The 17,456-nt window shown below is 38.9% G+C and overlaps 1 protein-coding gene across 1 annotated transcript; it reads left to right on the top strand.

The window, feature by feature from the left end:
• Nucleotides 1-3,408: 3,408 nt before the first annotated feature.
• On the top strand, nucleotides 3,409-16,560 carry ZSWIM2 (zinc finger SWIM-type containing 2). The gene is given in 16 exon segments (XM_030018789.1): nucleotides 3,409-3,462; nucleotides 4,937-5,043; nucleotides 5,147-5,430; nucleotides 5,463-5,668; nucleotides 5,765-5,843; nucleotides 6,770-6,811; nucleotides 9,380-9,466; nucleotides 9,469-9,592; nucleotides 9,855-10,106; nucleotides 10,439-10,532; nucleotides 11,551-11,672; nucleotides 12,965-13,056; nucleotides 13,059-13,114; nucleotides 14,676-14,722; nucleotides 14,724-15,160; nucleotides 15,163-16,560. Coding segments are annotated over 16 exon segments (2,352 nt in total). The 3' UTR covers nucleotides 15,432-16,560.
• The last annotated feature ends 896 nt before the right edge of the window (nucleotides 16,561-17,456 follow it).

The following is a 17,456-nucleotide window of genomic DNA, read 5'->3' as shown; positions in this document are numbered from 1 at the left end:
ATTATTAGCTATATACTACCTTAGCAGAGCTCCATCAGCTTTTAACTAACCTGACGCTCTTCCTGTATTTGTACTTTGTTGAACACAAGCAGGCTCACAGCTTCCTGTGTGATGGTGATAACATATGTCTGACTTTGTTGTTGGCAGCTGGAGTGAAGGGGAAGACAATGCCCTTTGACCTGTGAAAAGCAGTATAAAGCTTATCAGATCCTTTCCAGATATCACTGAAGGAAATGGGCTGGAAGAGTTGGCCCCACATAGGAAATATATATAAAAAAACTGTCAGTACTAATCTTTTTGTAATGTCATTAAAAACACACTTGCAAATCTGAGTCCCAACTGGACAATGTCATTTGTACAAACTGACTGAAGTAAAAGTGGAGAGGAAGAATTATATACCACACATTAAACTTAGGTTCACATCACTTGAAATGACTCAGTAGTCAGTAGTATCAAGACTGCTGTACTTTATGGTGTCAAAATAAATTTTTCTTAGCAATTATTTCTCTGCTCCACTTCTGAAGTAGACCTTTAAAGGTCATGTATTGTATAAAACATTATACACAACTTTTCCCACTAAACAGTTAATTTGGGGGTTTTATCTGCAAGGCCTTCTAGACAAACTGTGGTAAAGTAACATCATGGACTGACCCCCACAAAAACTCCATATATAATGAAAAATATATTTGCGGGTTAGTGTTAAGGTAAGGTACATACTGCCCTGCCAGATATTGTGGGCAGCATTAGTATATTAAGCTTTTAACAAGAATTACATTGTTTTAAATTGGTAAAACAGCTATCTGATTTACCTTGCACTATATAGTTACAAAACCAGTTAAACATCACCAACACAAAAGTTAAAAAGAAAAAAAAATTTTTTAAAAATCACTCGGACTTTTTTCCGAGTAAGTAATTTTTCCAAAAGTAATTTTTCAGCATCTCCACTGACATAACAGGGAACATTTCTAGTTATTTCAACTGGAGATGGATGCAAGGCGGGGGGGAAGAAAAAATCTAATCTATCATCCTCACATTAGGCAACTGAAAGAAAAAACCCAAATCTGCAGTTGTCAGTTGAGGCATCAGCAACTATAGTACTTCAAAATCTTTTCATGGAAAAGATTTTAATTTGTTGGGATTTTTTGTTGCCCCTATACCAGCATCAATACATAGTTGTAAAGTTTTGTGTTCCACACTCAGAACCCTAGTCCTCTTAAACAATGGTATATTAACAACGGTTAAATCATTTAGGAGTCAGGAAATCACGCTGGAGATCATGCTGGTGGTGTCAATGTAATAATGTAAGCAAGAGTAAATATTATTCACTTATTATTTAAAATATATTTTAAAATAATATCCAGGCAAGATTATTGGCAAGACTGAACACACAATGTTCCACTGCAGATCTGCCCCAATTTATCAATGCTGTGCTCCGTTCCAGGTATCTGTCAGAATCCAAGCTTCATACTTCTGGTAGAGAGGAAGAGAGGAAGTAGGTTTTTCTGATTTGAGGTCATTGTTGTTTTTTCTTATATGCATAGCTCTGAAGTGATGCAGAATGAATGAATGCAGTTAGCTGATGTCTGCTGATCAGTACCTGTGTGGTTTTACTCAGAAACTACTGTTCTGTTCTGGGAGCTCACAGAAGTCAGTGTTCTATTGAACAAATTCAAATCCCAAATCATTGCTTAATGATTATTAGTAAAGCAGAAAGTAGCTGATCAGGACTCCACTGTGTCACTATCAATATATACTGAGAAAACTCACTGAATATATACTGAGAGCCCTGAACTCCCTCTCCTTAAGAGGGGGCATCAGGCAGGGAAGAGGAGAAAGGAAACATTCGTGATAGAAAACTGAGGCATTTGAGCAATTTGCTCAAGGTCACTCAGGATGTCTATAAAAGAACCAGGATGATTAGATTGTCCTCAGTCCTGGTCTACCGTTAAGCCACAAGGTCATCCTACTTTTTAAGCCTTACAATACATAGTTTTTCTACCACTAAGTCAGTACCTCTGATAGGAGATACATCTTCTACTTTCATGACTTGCAGGAGATTTCAGAAATCTAATAATTCTTTTTGATCCCCAAAATCTTTGATCCTATGTTTCAGTGGGTTTTTTGGGGGGGGTTTTTTTGTTTGGTTTTTTTTTTTTTTTTAAGAGCTTCTTTGGAATGAAATTTCTTACTGTCCTGCTCCCCAGTATTTAGAGGTTCCTGGGATAAAGCAGTTGCAAAACACTCTTTGGAAATAGATACAGTTAATTCTCAACCAAGGCAGAGAGCACCTGTCAGACTTAACTCCACAGGAAAAGAAGTATGTATCCTACAAATCTTGTGGGCTTAAGCACAACATAGGTATGCATGTACAGAACAGGACCAAGGTATATAAAAGAGAATACCTAACCCTGAAGAGGGCAGAAACCCTCTTCTCCCCAGAAACAGGAAGGTCAGTACTTCACAATAAGTTTCAAGGGGATGAAGGGGGAAAGGGAGCAGTGGTAGAGACATCCCCCACCCTCTGTATCCAACAGCTGCCAGCACATGGAAAAGAAGACAAAATTTGCTTGGAGAACATAATGAATAAAGCATAAAATTTTTAATTAGGATGCTTTCCGAGAAGAGGAAATATTTAAGATTACATATCTGTCTTCTACTTGCTTGTATTTTGTTCAATGATGTTTAATACAGAGGGGTTACCAAAAAAACACATGCACAGACTAGTATATAAACTAGCAAGATAAAAAGTCACTTTCCTGCTCTCTGGCCCAAAAAATCTTGACTTACAACAGCACAGTTTCAACAAGAGAGAGGCAGAGTTCCCTTTCCTGTATGATTTCACATAGCTTAAACTCTGGAAATCAGAGACTTCCCAAATAGACAGAAAATGGAGATTTAACCTTCCACAGAGATGGGAACTGAAATTTTCTTCAACATTCCACTTCAAATTTAAATTCAGAACTGGGATCCAGCAGTATTCAAAATTGCATCCCATAAGGGTGAAATAATCCACCATTGTCTGGACACTTCATGGTAACAGTTTAGAGAAATGAAGACAGATAAATGATACCACATATCTGTACCTCTTACAAAGCCAACAAAACTTAGGAGTTCAAGAAGCTTTTATGCACTGACATTAAAGACGAAGCTCTCATTGCCTTAAAATACAATAAAACAAATCAAGAGGCACATGCCATCTCAAAGAACGTTAGAAAAAATGTACTATTACACAACAGTTATTTCTAAAGACCATTAATACAGCTAGATCCTGCCACACAGCATGAGGCTTCTCATACCAGGAATATGCTATTCAAGCTGCTGGGCATGTTGACAAAGATCTACACTGGCTGATCTGCTTTGAGGGTGAAGAAAACAGTGCCATTTTGCATTCTGTAACATTTCAAGAGGATGAGGATTGAGAACACTTGTACTCTGAGGCTAGTAAGCCAGACAGAACAGAAGGTGAGTGACTGCCAGACCAGTTCTAGAACAGGAAGGGTTCAAAAGGCAATCAGTTTGTAAGAGCAAAATGACACATCTTGCATCACATCATGGAACAGTTTGTAACTGCAAATGGGAATGGTCTGTCATGTGTTATATATAATAACCAAATATAACAATATTCCCCATTTGCTCACTAGAAGGAGTCCCTATAAACTGTGGGTCCAAAATATGCACAATGTAGCTGTTAATTTGTAACATTTATTGCAACAGTTTCTTTTCTGAAGCTCTTTCTCTGAAAAGTTCAACAAAATCTGAAACTTAGTCCTTCATATATGTTTGCAATCCTACCCTTCAAAAGTTTAGCAAGGTATGTGCATTGCTAGGTACCTTTCTCAAACCTAGCATTGAGAATTGTATAAATCACAAGACCATGGGCTGGTCTTAGCTATTATTAAAATTCCTCTTTCCTCAGAGCAGATACTATACATTTCTGTATAGCTGTTAACACTATGGCATCTATGTCTAGCGGGAAAGAAAAAAAGAAGTGAAATACAATTTTTTATTTCCTAAAACATCATTCAGAAGAGATGACACAGTGGTGAAAACAAGGAAAAGGACATGAGCAACCTGGTCTGCAACACCTAGCTAAAAATTACACCCTGAGGACTTTGCTTAAGAATGTTGCACCAAGGGACTTTGTCTACTGATCCTCTTCCAGCTCCCTACCCTTTAGCCTCGGCCTGCTGGCAGGGGCTTTATGAATCGGTTGGAAGAATAAACTCTGAGGGTTATTTGACACACCACTTAGTTAAAAACAGCCACTTCAATCCTTCCAGTTTGACTTGTCCACTTGAGTTGACTCAAGTCACTCTTGTGACCAACTCACCCGAGTCGCTCTATCATGTCACTATATCAAGTCCCTATGTAGTTAGTGCCTTCCACACTACTCGACAGTTCTTTCCGACCCAGGCACCAGGGTCCCCACCTGTTTCTTTTGTGAACATAGCATTCAAAAAACCCCCTCTCTGCCTAACTTTGTTCTCAGTTCTGCACAGATCTGGATCAGGGTCCTGCAGCTAGATCAGCTTTTCTTCATCAACACTTTTCCTCCACCACCTGGCATGGGAGGGCATCCATTTTGACATGGCACAGCACCAGGCCCCAGACTCCCGCTGCCTTCCCATAACCTCATCTCAACTCCTCTGGCATTACCAGGGGCCCCTCTGCTGACTCTTGCTGCCTTTCTGGGAGCTCTGCCCCATCTCTGTCACTTCCCAGCAGGGCTCAGTCACTTCTGAGGACAAAAAGTCTTTCCTATGCCTTCAAAAAACATACATGGGAGTTAGACCCTCATTACCAAGTTATATCTGTTCATATTCCGGTAAAGACTATACAAATAACTTTTATATTATCAAAAGACTGGTAACTATCAATTGTTTGAAGAATTGATACAAATATTTAACATAAAGTGAAAATAAACACTTTTTTACAGACTCCAGGGAGTGCAACAGTTCCCCCTAGCGACTACGAGGCAAAACAGAAACCCGCCCACCTTTCTGGTAAATGTTTTCAGAACTGTTTTTGCCTTACAGAAAGCACGTAATAAATCACGCGTGTTTCAAGTGCGTTAAAAAAAGAACGGAGGAGTGCCGAAGGAAGAGAACAAAACTGGGTGAGGAGACGACCCTTCGCTTTCTGAAAGGATCCTACCGATAACGCGAAGTAAAATTACCAGCCGTGCACCGAGCATCTTCACGGCTTTACGAGGCCAGCGCTGCGACACGCTGCAGGCAGCCGGCGGGAGCAGCCGCGAGGCCCGCAGGAGCCTGGGCTTGGGCACGGGCACAGCGACGGCGGCAGAGGCCGCCTCAGGGAGCGGCGGGCACCGGCCGCGGCTGCCCCCGGTCGCCTGTGCCCGGCGGCCCGCCGGCTGCGCCCCTGAGGCGGGCGGGCGTCCGCGGAGCTCGGCCGGCGAGGCGAGGCGAGGCGAGGCGGCCTCCGCTGAGTGGGCCCCTGGTAACGGCGGCCGTGCCGTTGCCATGGGGACCGGCCGGCGAGGGGGTCGCAGCCTCGCGGCGGGAGCGCCGAGCTGAGGCGGCAGCAGGACCGGGCGCCGAGCAGCACCGCGCGCGTCCTGCGGGAGCTGGGGCACGCCGCCCGCCTGCTGCGGGAGGAGGGCCGGGACGGCCCGCCGCCGCGGGGCAGCTTGCCCGGCGGGGCCCGTGTCCTCGCTGGGCCGAGCTGGCGCTGCCAGGCCGCGCTTCCGCAGCCTGCCCGTCCCGCCTCGTCTCTCGCGGGCGCTTCTCGCTGTCTGCGGCAGGTGCTGCTGGCAGCGCCGCACTCGTGCACCTGGGCCGCCTCCCTGGCGGGGAGCGGCCCCGGCGGGCACCTCTGCCGCTGAGGGGAGGAGAGGCGAGGCGAGGCGAGGCGAGCGGCGGGGCCGGCTCCCGGCCGTGAGAAGCGCCGCCGGCAGGCCCGTCTGCCAGGTTTCCCCGTCGGCTTGAGGGCGGCGTGGAGGCGGCCAGGGCCGAAGACCTCGGCGCCCGCGTACGCGGTCCAGCTTTAACGTGAGGCGCAGCAGTTATTTCTGCAAAGACTGGCAGCGGGGCAAGGTATACTTACACCGGTATCTTCTTCATAGTGTATTGGCGTTACCGACATGGAGCTGTTTGGTTTTAGTACCAGCAGGGCGTGGCGGTGAGTAAATAGGTTTATCTATCAGAGCAGGGGGGTTCCTGTCAGAGCAAAGACAAACCTGGTGTCAAAAACAGTCACACGAGATCCATTTCAGACTTCAAGAGAAACCCAGGCAGCTTCCACCAAAGCCCCTGCTCCACTCCAAATGGAGTCACAAACCACTGCCCTAACGTGAAGTGTCACACAGAAATCAGTGAAAGGGTTTCCTCCTGCCACAGGAGTTGTCCCATTCTCTCCTCACTGTTAGGGATGTATTACTTGTCTCGGGATTTGACAGGCTGAATCAAAACCCACTAAATGAACAGAAAATTACTGGTTTTGGCTAGGCTAGATTTTTTGGCAGTCTGGAGAATAGAACCAGCTCGGTTAAGAAATCAGTGACAGGAATATAAGCTAGGAGTGGGACTACACTCTTAATTTAAATTCATTTTTGAAAAATGATTTAAATTTATTAAGCTGAATTTACCACAGCTGAGATTACTCAGCTTCTTTCACCTCACCCCACAATTAATACTTCCTCTGTTAAGACTACATAAAATTCTTAAAAGGCTGCTACCTTCAAATTGTAAAGCTAAACTAACTTCATATTGATATTTTTACATATCTCATATTTTGATAATAAATTGTAGGATACTGCTGAAATAGTATCCATTACCAAGAGATCATGAACGTAAATATTAGCCTCTCTTTTATGGATCGCATGTAGAGTTCATGAACTTTAAATGCGTGAAGCAATGTCCTCCGGAGTTTTGATAAAATTTCATTATAAATGTCCGTCTTGTTCCTCCTCTCCCTCTTTGTCCCGGTTTCAGCTGGGACAGAGTTAATTTTCTTCCTAGTAGCTGGTACATTGCTATATTTTGGATTTACTATAAGAATAATATTGATAACACACTGATGTTGTAGCTGTTACTTAATGCTTATCCGAAGTCAAGGACTTCTAAGCTTCCCACGTTCTGCAAGTGAGGAGGTGCACAAGAAGCTGGGAAGGAGTATAGCCAGGACAGCTGACCCAAACTAGGCAAAAGGATATTCCATAACATATGACAACATGTCCAGTACATAAACTGGGGGGAGGTGGCAGGGATAGGCAGATCACTGCTCAGGGACTGGCTGGGCATCAGTCAGCAGGTGGTGAGAAATTTGTATTGTGCATCACTTCTCTGTCTTCGGTTTTATCTCTGTTTTTGTTATCTTCCTTTTCATTACAATTACTATTATATTTTATTTTATTTCAATTATTAAATTCTTCTTACCTCAACCCACAAGTTTTACCTTCCCCCCCCCCCCCTTCTCCTCCCCATCCCACCTGGGGCAGGGGGAAGAGTAAGCGAGCACCTATGTGGTGCTTAGTTGCCGGGTGGGGTTAAATCATGACACTCTTCCACTTGAAAAAAAATTTAGCACTCTCAGGCATTTTCCAATTTGTTTCATTTTTTTCCTGATACCGAACACTTTGTGTTATATCACTGATCACAACTGCAGTTTCAAGAAAGATGAAAATGCAGAAAAAACAACTATTTCAAATATATACAGTAAAAGCTATTCGTTTGTAAAAAACACCTTGTACTGAAGTTAATCTAGCGCTCTCAAGATATTCTTAATGGGAAGACACTGACAAATTTGCTGCTTCTTTTAATAAGAAATTAGCTATAGAACTACAGTTCATCTTTTATCACTTTTGTGCAGCAAGTCCTTCAGCATAAACTAATATAGCTGCAATGACTTTTCTAGCTCAGGGTGATATTTTTACTTTCACATCATGTAAACTGTAGTATTTCATGAATGCTGCCAGTGTTATGGAGATTCTCCTTCAAACTTATGGGTATGTGAAGAAAAGTAAGCTGTGCAAAATGAAATTCTTTACTGATTTTTGACAGTTGTGGCTTTCTGTCACCAAACCCACAAACCTTTCTAATGCAGAGGGTATAATCTGTATAGCCAGGTTAATTTTCTGACATGAGTCAGGATTTTAGGCTATTATAAACCAGATTCTCAACTGGTTTGTTAGATTTCCTTTCCTAGAACCTTAGGAACTCAAAAACCAGAAATAATGTAAACATCCCGCAAAATAATTAGTCTGAAGATAGTTTCCCAAGTAGTAACAAAGTAGCTAAATACAAACCAACCTTAAAGAACAGCCACCATTCAAGAAGTTACTTTTAAAAAAATACTTACATACAAACCCAAACATCTTGTACATAGTCAGAACCTAGCTTGTATTTTTCTATCTGAATTAGATTTTAGAACATCTTACTTTCTGAAATTTTGTACAGGCAAAATAACTTTCGTAGAAACCAGTGAGCTGGTTTTCATCCTAACTCATCACTAGAATTTGTAACTAGTTTCTGGCTATGGAATATAGTGATGTGTGGTATCAAAACTGTACCCAGACTGACAGAGTTTCAGAGAACAGATTAATTTGCCAAAGCTGGCTGTGCACAGTTTCCTACCTTGCATCATTTCCTCCTTGTGAAAATAAGGAAACTTCAAGGAAGGCCCTTCAGTGTTTTACTGAAATGTCAGCATTTGGTTATGAGATTGGCCTCTTGAATCTCGGATGAGAAGCAAAATACATTCCATTCTCAAGCATCATGAATTATATTATGGAACTACTGTTTATGTCTTTATTATTCCATGTTTCAAAAGATGGTGCAAGGCTTAATTCTTTGGGGTTTGAAAAGCATTTTTAGATTTTAATGTTTGGTTGGGGGGGGGGGGGGGAGGCAGGTTTGGGGGGGGTTTTTGGGGGTTTTTTTTTTTGAACAGAGGTTACTAGAGACAAAAACACTACGCTGTTAGTTTTTCCAAGAAATAATATTCCCAGAAATATTTGCTCCATAGTTTTTCACTTCCAGTACTTAGAAGCAAAAACTTTTTTACTCTGACTTAAACATATCAATAAAGGTCTTTTGGGATGAAATGCTGCTTTGACCAATAGATTTAGTGAACCAAATTTAACTTACTGAAAAATTATTGAAAACTTCACAGTTTAGAAACATTTTTGATTCATTTTTGCCCTGGACACCATTTTAGATAGGGATTTGCACAAGCAATACTCTTAACAGTTTCTGTGCAAGTTATAAAAAACAATTACAACTTTTTGGGGGCTGAAATGTACTGCATTTATTTGACAAAGAGAGTACCTCCTGCATTTCATAGATGGAGAACTATCACAAGTGAGGTAAGTGCAGAGTTCTGCCAAAAAACTTTTAATTTTTGTGTTTAATTTTGCTAGATGCTTTTAAGTTGGGTCTTCTGGAAAGAGAAATTGAGGATGTGCTTCAGCAATTGCATCAAGAACGGACACAAAATCCAGAGGAAACCTCTCACAAACATTGTATCTGAAAAATGACAGATGCACTGATGAGAAAGAAATTGATGAAGAGGATGTTTGTCCCATTTGTCAGGAGGAGTTGGTAAAGAAAATGCTTCCCATCACTTACTGCAGGTTTAGTATACAATTTGTTCTTTGCCTTGCTACATTTCTAATTATAGAATAAATGTTAGAAGATCTGCTAATACAGCTAGCTTCAATACACAAGGAAAAATACCTGACAGTTGTTACAGCCCTTTTCCAATCTGGAAAACTAGCAACTGTACAAGTTAAAATGTGGGTGGAGGGGAAGGGGGAAAAGAAAAGGGAAGACTACTTAGTATTTTTCTTGTATGCTTCTAAAGAGATTACAGAAACTGGAATTCATTTTCTGTAGATAGAGCTGTGGTAACAACATTCACAAAAAATGTATAAAAATTTGGGCTGACCACCAAGATGAACTGGAGAATGACTCTGTAGTGAAGTGTCCACTTCACAGAGAAAACTTTGCACCTCTAAGGCTCATTCTAGAAGAGTTTAAAAACTCTAAACAACTTGTGACTGCAACAGAGAAAACAAGACTGGACAGGCACCTTGGAATCCCTTGTAATAACTGCAGAGTATTTTCAATTGTAGGAAATTGCTACAAGTATTTTTAAACAAAGATTTTGACAGTGTTATGTCTTTGAGTATATCTTACAGGTTGTCACTTATTTCTCTGCCTTTATGAAAAGTAACTAATTTCACCTACAGAGCAGACAATATATGCTTTGTAAACAAACATACCCCCATGGTAAACAAAGCAAAGGTTTTTGTTTTTAACTTGCTTTTAGTGCAGTACATCTCCAAACAATTCTGCAGTACGTATTTGGGATTATCCTTTTCCAAATAATAAATCTAGCTACTACTTTATGATAAAGTGCTAACTGCTTGTTAACCTAGCTCCTTATTCTGTTGATGTGTTTTTGTTTTTCCTTTTAGGTGTACTGAGTGTGTCGAGTATCACCAGCATCATGAATGTTTCACTGGCTTTTGCCATTCTCCACATTTTTATTTTTAGACAGGTACCAAACAGGTTTTCTTTTTTTATATCAATAATAATTGATCTCAATTCCCCTTATACAAATCATTCAGACCTTGCATTGAAGCTAAAGATAATTGAGATAAGCAAAAATAACACCATAAACTAAGACAGCTTGATCATCCTTTGCCTGTATACATTGCACCGTGGCACCCTTATAGGGACAGCAAATGCAAATACATCCTAGCTTACTTAACCTACCTTTCTTGTTTCTTTATGTCGATAAGGCCTTGCAGTTGACAATGTGATGCAAAAAAAGGGCCATAGTACCAAACATAAAATGAGAAGATTTTGGACCTTCTTTGAACTCTGCTTGCCCAGGGCATAGCATAATGCATCAGTGCCAGAATCTTCCCCAATTAAATCTAACTGTACCTTATTAACTTCTCAATTGTATTATCCAGGATACCAATCACCTTCTGTGAGAGATGTACCTGAGACTATTACAGGCTGGGGGAAGTTCTGTCAGCATATTTTTTTCCAAATAAGTGCCAGAAGAAATTTGCTAAGAGTCCAGGCCTAGAACTAGAGCACAGAAACCACAAAATTAAGAAGTTGTGAAAATGAGTATGTGCAGTTCTACAGATAGCTGATTCTTTTATACCATTAATTCAGTGTGTAGACTCAAAGCAGTGGGGAAAAAAAATAATCAGTGAATTCAGATTACTGTAACAACCACAAATGGATATACTTATGTCCCAGAAGCTAATTTTGCTGCTACTTTTTCTCTAGATATCCAGAAATACCAGCATTTCAAGTTTGAGAGAGTTGTCTTACAAACAATGAGAATGTCTCCAAGTCATAGCTGAAGACTTCAAGCAGACATTCTTTGTTCCAGGCTTTGCAAAAGTAAAAGATTTCACTTAAGACGGTTAATTGTATTTACCACACCAAAAATAGTTAGGAAATAGATTTGTTGAATTGTTCTCAGCCCCGCTTTTCATCATTTACAAGAGTGTTTATCCTCTCTATCTTGAGTTCATTTTGTCTCAATTACTTCTGCATGTTACAGAAGAGAAATAAAAAATGGAGAGCTCTTCAACAGCTTCCAGAATTATCAGCCCAAGGATGAACATTTAAAAGCTTTAACCCAGGAAATGATACTGAAGAAGAGATACTGTATCTTCAGGAGAAGCAAGATGCTTGTCTTTTTCCATACTATCTATTATGACAAACATGAAATATTCTTTTAACAGTATCTGAAGAAAGGGCAATAAAAATATTTTTAATAAGAACATAGAGTAATTAACACTTCTAATAAAACATCAAGTCATCTTAACATGGTTAAAATTAAATATACCTAGAAAACTAAGTAATTCTCTTCATGTAGTTTAGGAACTCACAGTAAAAATATCAGAACAATATTTTAAATTTTCATAGTGAAAATATCGCGTGGTTAATAGTATTTTAAAAAATGTTAGCAGTTTTTCACTCAAATATTTGACATAACAAATACAACAATCAAAACTTAACTGACAGCTTTATTGTACAGAAATTAAACAGACGATACAGAGAGAAACAAAAGCTTTTGTTCATCTTTGTATCTGCCACATCAGTGCACAAGGACTCTCATCAGAAAAAAAGTACTACCTGATGTAGGTGCTGCATGCATAGAAGATCAACATTTAAGAAACATTCAGAAAGGATTACAGGTTCACATTCCAAGATCATCTCAGAAATGAACTGGTACTATCCAAAGCAAAGACTGAAGCTATTTCTGTACCCATGTGCTATGAACATACGGTTATAATATAAGTAATAAGGTAGTCATTCTTCTATACCATATAAAAACATCACCACTATTAGCTGATCAGGCTTTTATCCTTACCTCATGTTTTTATCAAAAAAAAAAAAAACCCAAAAAAACAAACCCCAAAAAACACTCCTGAAAAGAATGACTGAGATAATTAACTCAAACATCAATCACTTCTCTAGAAGAGTATCAACGACTACCCAAACCAGACTACAGAATTAGGTTCAGAGTCTATAATCCAAGATAGAGCAAGATATCACCCCACACAATTTCAAACCTAAGGTAGCTTTGCAAAAGATCACAAAATTTGGGTTATGAATTCTGAGCTTGGGTTTCAAAAGGTCATGATAACTTTTGTAGCTTTTGTTCAGAGAAATTGGTGTAGAAATTACTGTGTAAAATTCAATGGCTTACATCATGCAACTGTTCAGGCTAAATGAACATACTAGTTTCTTTTTCTGAGAGGGGTGTGTGTCTGTTTCTGACTGTCACAGTAAGATCAACATCACTGGAATGACTTTCACAGCAGCTCCGGTTCAACAAACTGGTTAGCCCATCCAATAATTTAAGGTACTATTGAAGAGAAACTTCTGTCAAAAGACAATTTAGCATTCTGAAGCATTCAGCTTTAGTTGCTGTTTCTCCGAATTTACTGGGTTTTGTTTTCTTTTAGGACTAGCTGTACCCCAAAGAACATTGTAAAATCTTTACCCATAGTTTTAATTAGTAAACATAGTAATTTACTTGCCCCAGGTATTCAGTGTAGACTTTGAAGAGCTTTCAACTTGGTCAGCATGTAAGAATCCTACCATGTAATCACAAGGTAAGAGAAAAAACAGCGTTCTAAACATCAAAGAGCTAAATCTTCACATAGCCTGTTAACTTGTAGCACATTGGACTTTCTGATGCTGACACCCTCCAGCACATGGTGTATTGGAACTCTTAAGGCATCACTGATACGAGTGTTCATGTCACCAGTCTGAAAGTTCGCATCCTTGCTTAACTGTATGCCTCAGTCTTAAAATCTGCTTTAAGGCACAGGAAGCATAGTGGTTAGGAATGGCAGCTACAATTATTTTTACAAACCAATGGCAAGGAGCAGCATAATCAAATGGTCTGATACATAACTCTGCTACTAATGAATCAGATTGTTCCTATGTCTGCATTCTTATTCCTGGAGCTTAGACAAGGTAAATAACATTAGAAACAAAAATTGCATCAGGGATATGTATGTTTTATGGCCATTAGTGACAATTCCGATGCTCTTCACCATTATCTACTGTTACTGATGTTTACTTTATTCAGAATTTGTTCTGTAGAGAAGTGGTACTTTTCTTTAGGAGCCTGGTTCACTATTCATATTCTTCCAATTCTGATACATTCTGCCAGAACTCAGTAGCATCTCTCTGAATAGATGACCTTGAATGAACTTAATTTTTTTTAAAAATTAAAACAGATTATTTTGAAAAGATTTAGACCCTCTGGGATATTGAAATGCTGACATATTTCCTGTTCAGTCTTGCTGGTTTATCAGCTGAAGCCACAACAAGACTCTTTCTGTGCTTCTTAATCAGTGTCAGTTAGCACCTTCCCATATTTGGAGAGGTACATTTACATCCTCTGAGCAGTTTATAATTTCAAACACTTAGCAGTGGAGCTTTGATCTGTCTCAGTATACTTTTTGCAAAAAGGAGCAGAGGTTCCCTGAAAGTTGTGGAGCCTTTTGCAAGCCTGCAGCAAGTTTCATAATTTGGAAATACATCATTACTCAGCCAACTTGTGAAGTTCATCTTTGCTACTTTGTACCAGCACCCTTAACCAAGTTCACAGAAGAGAGCCCTTTCCAGACTTATTTAAGTCAAGCTAGCTTACCTGACCAGCAGTATTTCTTCGCTGACGACACAACAGTAGTTAATATAAATTCAAACTCCTTGCTTACTTGTAGGATCTTGGTTACAATCTCAGTAGTTAGTGCCCTTTAAGTACAGAATTGATATGGAATAGAATCAAAAGGAGAATTAAGCTGAAAGGGAAGGCTAGCAGAGTCATCACTGATTCCTCATAGCAAATATATGTGTAATTATATTATCTGTTAAGTAACTTGCTATTAGCAGCACTTTTAAAAATGGGATTTAAATATCCAGTTCACAGCAGTCAGGAGAATTTTAACTAACTTCGTTTAGCTTGCCAGTGCCCAAAACCTAGAATCTATTCATTCTCTACATAAGCAACATAGCCCCCTAGCGATTAGCGAAGTTCCTGTGGGTTTGCACTTCTAACACCAGAGAAGAGGCTTCTTGGAATTAATTATATGCAAGAACAATTGCTTAGTCCATATTTAGCTAAGAAATATTATGCAACAGCTGACGTTCCTACCTTTTCAGTTTCATAGGGAATGTATTGACAGTTGGCTACTGCAGCAAAGAAACACGTCCTATTAATGAGCATGTTGTATACAGTGCAATGACATGGAAGGATATGCCAGCCAAACATGGAAACTACCCAACAGGTTCTCATGCAAATCTTGGCAAACTTGCAAAGCAGGTGGAACCAGAAATTTGTGTATCTGGAAATGGATTACTTCTCAAGCAAACATCACCTGAACATGCATCAGAACATTCTCAAAGTATCTTCAGAAAACTTTCTAAGAAATATGTGCCAAAGTCCCAAAAGGATTTAAGATTTTTTAGCAACCTCCATTTAGAAGAATCTGATCAGAACAGCAGTAGAAACCTAAGTGATTTTTACAGGCATAGTAAGGAATACTCTCAAAGCTCTTTTGAAACAGCATCTTCTGGGAAGTTCAGTACCATTAGAAAGGATGACATTCATAACACTTTGAGAAGCCAGCATCAGTTTGACTCTGTCAATACAAAGTAGTTACTTCTTAAAAAGATGGCTGTAATAATTATGCAATTCTAAGATATCCCAGGGAGTTGAACTTTGAAATCAATTTGTGCACAGCAAGCCATTCCTCAAAAAAGGGCAATAAGCATGTCGGAAACACCAGCCATCAACAGAGACTCCTAGCAATACAACCACCTAAACATAATAATCTGAACTTTAAAACAAGAAAAATAGATTTATTATTGGAAGGAATTCCATTGCATACCAGCTCATGGTTGTCTCATTTTAGGTAACATAGCTATATTCTTACTTTCATACTCCACACACAGCATTTCTTAGAGACCAAGAAACAAATTAGTAAGTGAATAATCAGATGTCATGAACTGTAGGTACTACAAAAATTAACTCAGTGGTCCTCAATGTTGTGAGAAATGTTCATATTAAATCTTCTCAAATAAACAGAAGAACTGATTTGGCTGGTGTAGATGTATTTCAGAAAATAGCCATATACTTGTAAAATTGTCACTATTTCTTATTTGCAAGTTTTTAACCTTCAGTCAAGTAAATTACTCAAATGTAAAATGCAGAAAGCTTATATATTCTTGAAAGACCAGTTAGGTAACAGTTCTTATTCAGAGGTGTAATAAATTAAGCCAGACTCATTTTAACATTATCGCTGAAAGAAATGATATAAAATATGCTATTTTCAAATGTGCAATAGTAAAAGCAAGTTGGAAAAAACCTATTTATAGTATCAGGTACATTCTGTAAGATCTGCTATGGTTTCCTGATAGTTAATGCTCAAAAGAGGAGCTAAGCCTCCAAGTAGTATACAGGAACCACCCACTTAGCCATTTTCACTCATGTACAGATGGCCAAGCCAAAGAATTCCTGAGTCTAAGAAGTACTTTCTAAATGGTAATATAACAAATAAATTGAAATTTTAGTAATTTTAGTTTTATTTAAGGTCTAGACTTCCGATAAGGTAATGAAGATTTAAACCTCAATACCTGCAATAAATGTAAATATAAAGCCTGATTGCATGAGAAATCTTTATTTCAACCCAGTTGCCAGCTGTTGATTAAATAGAACCAAGAGAGTTGCAGTAAGAACCTGCCATTTTTTAAGGTTTATTCTGAGAATCTAAGAAAAATGGGAATATTTTGTTGGATCTTAGCCAGATTTGCAACTTGACTTTTTCCACTTACCTTTCCTTATGTTTTAATAGAAATCAAAATGTGATAGCATGTCTAACAACTTATTTAGAATAAATAAAACAGTATCATCTACTCACACATACTTTGAGTAATCTGTATAGTTTGGATTTTGTATTTCCTGATGACATAGAACCAAGTCGAACTTCAGTCAATTTTGACACATCAGCTGATGACCCACATATCTGATTTTTACATAGAAGTGAAATATGACAGAAAATACTGTTCTTTTGTTGAATTGGAAATAAAATTCCTCAGATTTCTTTAGCTTCTTGTAAAGAGAAAGTTCACTCCATCTATTTTAAAAGTATCTAATGGATTTGCAATGGTTAAAAAAAAAATTACTTCCTAGCAAAGTTGAAAATAAAAAAGTTATTCTGTGAGAGTAAGAAGAAAAGCAGTAGTTTACTGGAAGACTGTAGCTTCTCAGAGCATTAAAGGAGTGATCATAGAACACATGCAAGTGCCCCCCATGGTAGGAAAACCTTTGCAATGTGCTTGCCTGCAGTCTTGCAGGGTTTCTGAACAATGGTGAAAATACTGAAATGTGGCTTTTGTGAAGCTTAGAAAAGAAAAAGGCTTGAGCAATACTAGTGTTAGATACAATTAAGAATAGGACATTATATCCTGAAGTTTAGCTTAAGCTCTTCTATGTCACAATATTGTCTTGTTCTTCTACCTGGATTTAAGTATTTTGAGCTTATTCATAGCTGGAATCGATGCCTCTGTCTTATGCACTGTGCAGACATACAGAAATAATCTTTTACTTGTTCTTGGAGCCACAGAAAATCTCTAAACGAAAGAATGCAGAAGAGAGATATTAGACATAAGAACAAAACCTGAAATAATATTCTCCTCTGGGTACCCAGAGGAATAATGTTAGCTGCACTAACCAAGAAACAGGAATCAGGTTTCATGCGGATATAGAAGTCTTGCTTCAGTAGAAACAGAACAGAGAACATAACTGAATTAGAATTGGTAAACTTAAGGATAACAACATTGTCATTAGAATTATGATGACAGAAATACACATTTTTTAGTGATATTTAGCAAAAAAGTGTTAAGTGAGAGAGGTATGTTCCTAAAAAACTTATGACTTCAAAG

The sequence above is a fragment of the Aquila chrysaetos genome, chromosome 6, assembly GCF_900496995.4.
Source record: "Aquila chrysaetos chrysaetos chromosome 6, bAquChr1.4, whole genome shotgun sequence".
In the NCBI taxonomy this organism is placed as follows: Eukaryota; Metazoa; Chordata; class Aves; order Accipitriformes; family Accipitridae; genus Aquila; species Aquila chrysaetos.
The sequence above is the reverse complement of the archived record's forward strand: the minus strand, read 5'-3'. Positions and strand labels throughout refer to the sequence as shown.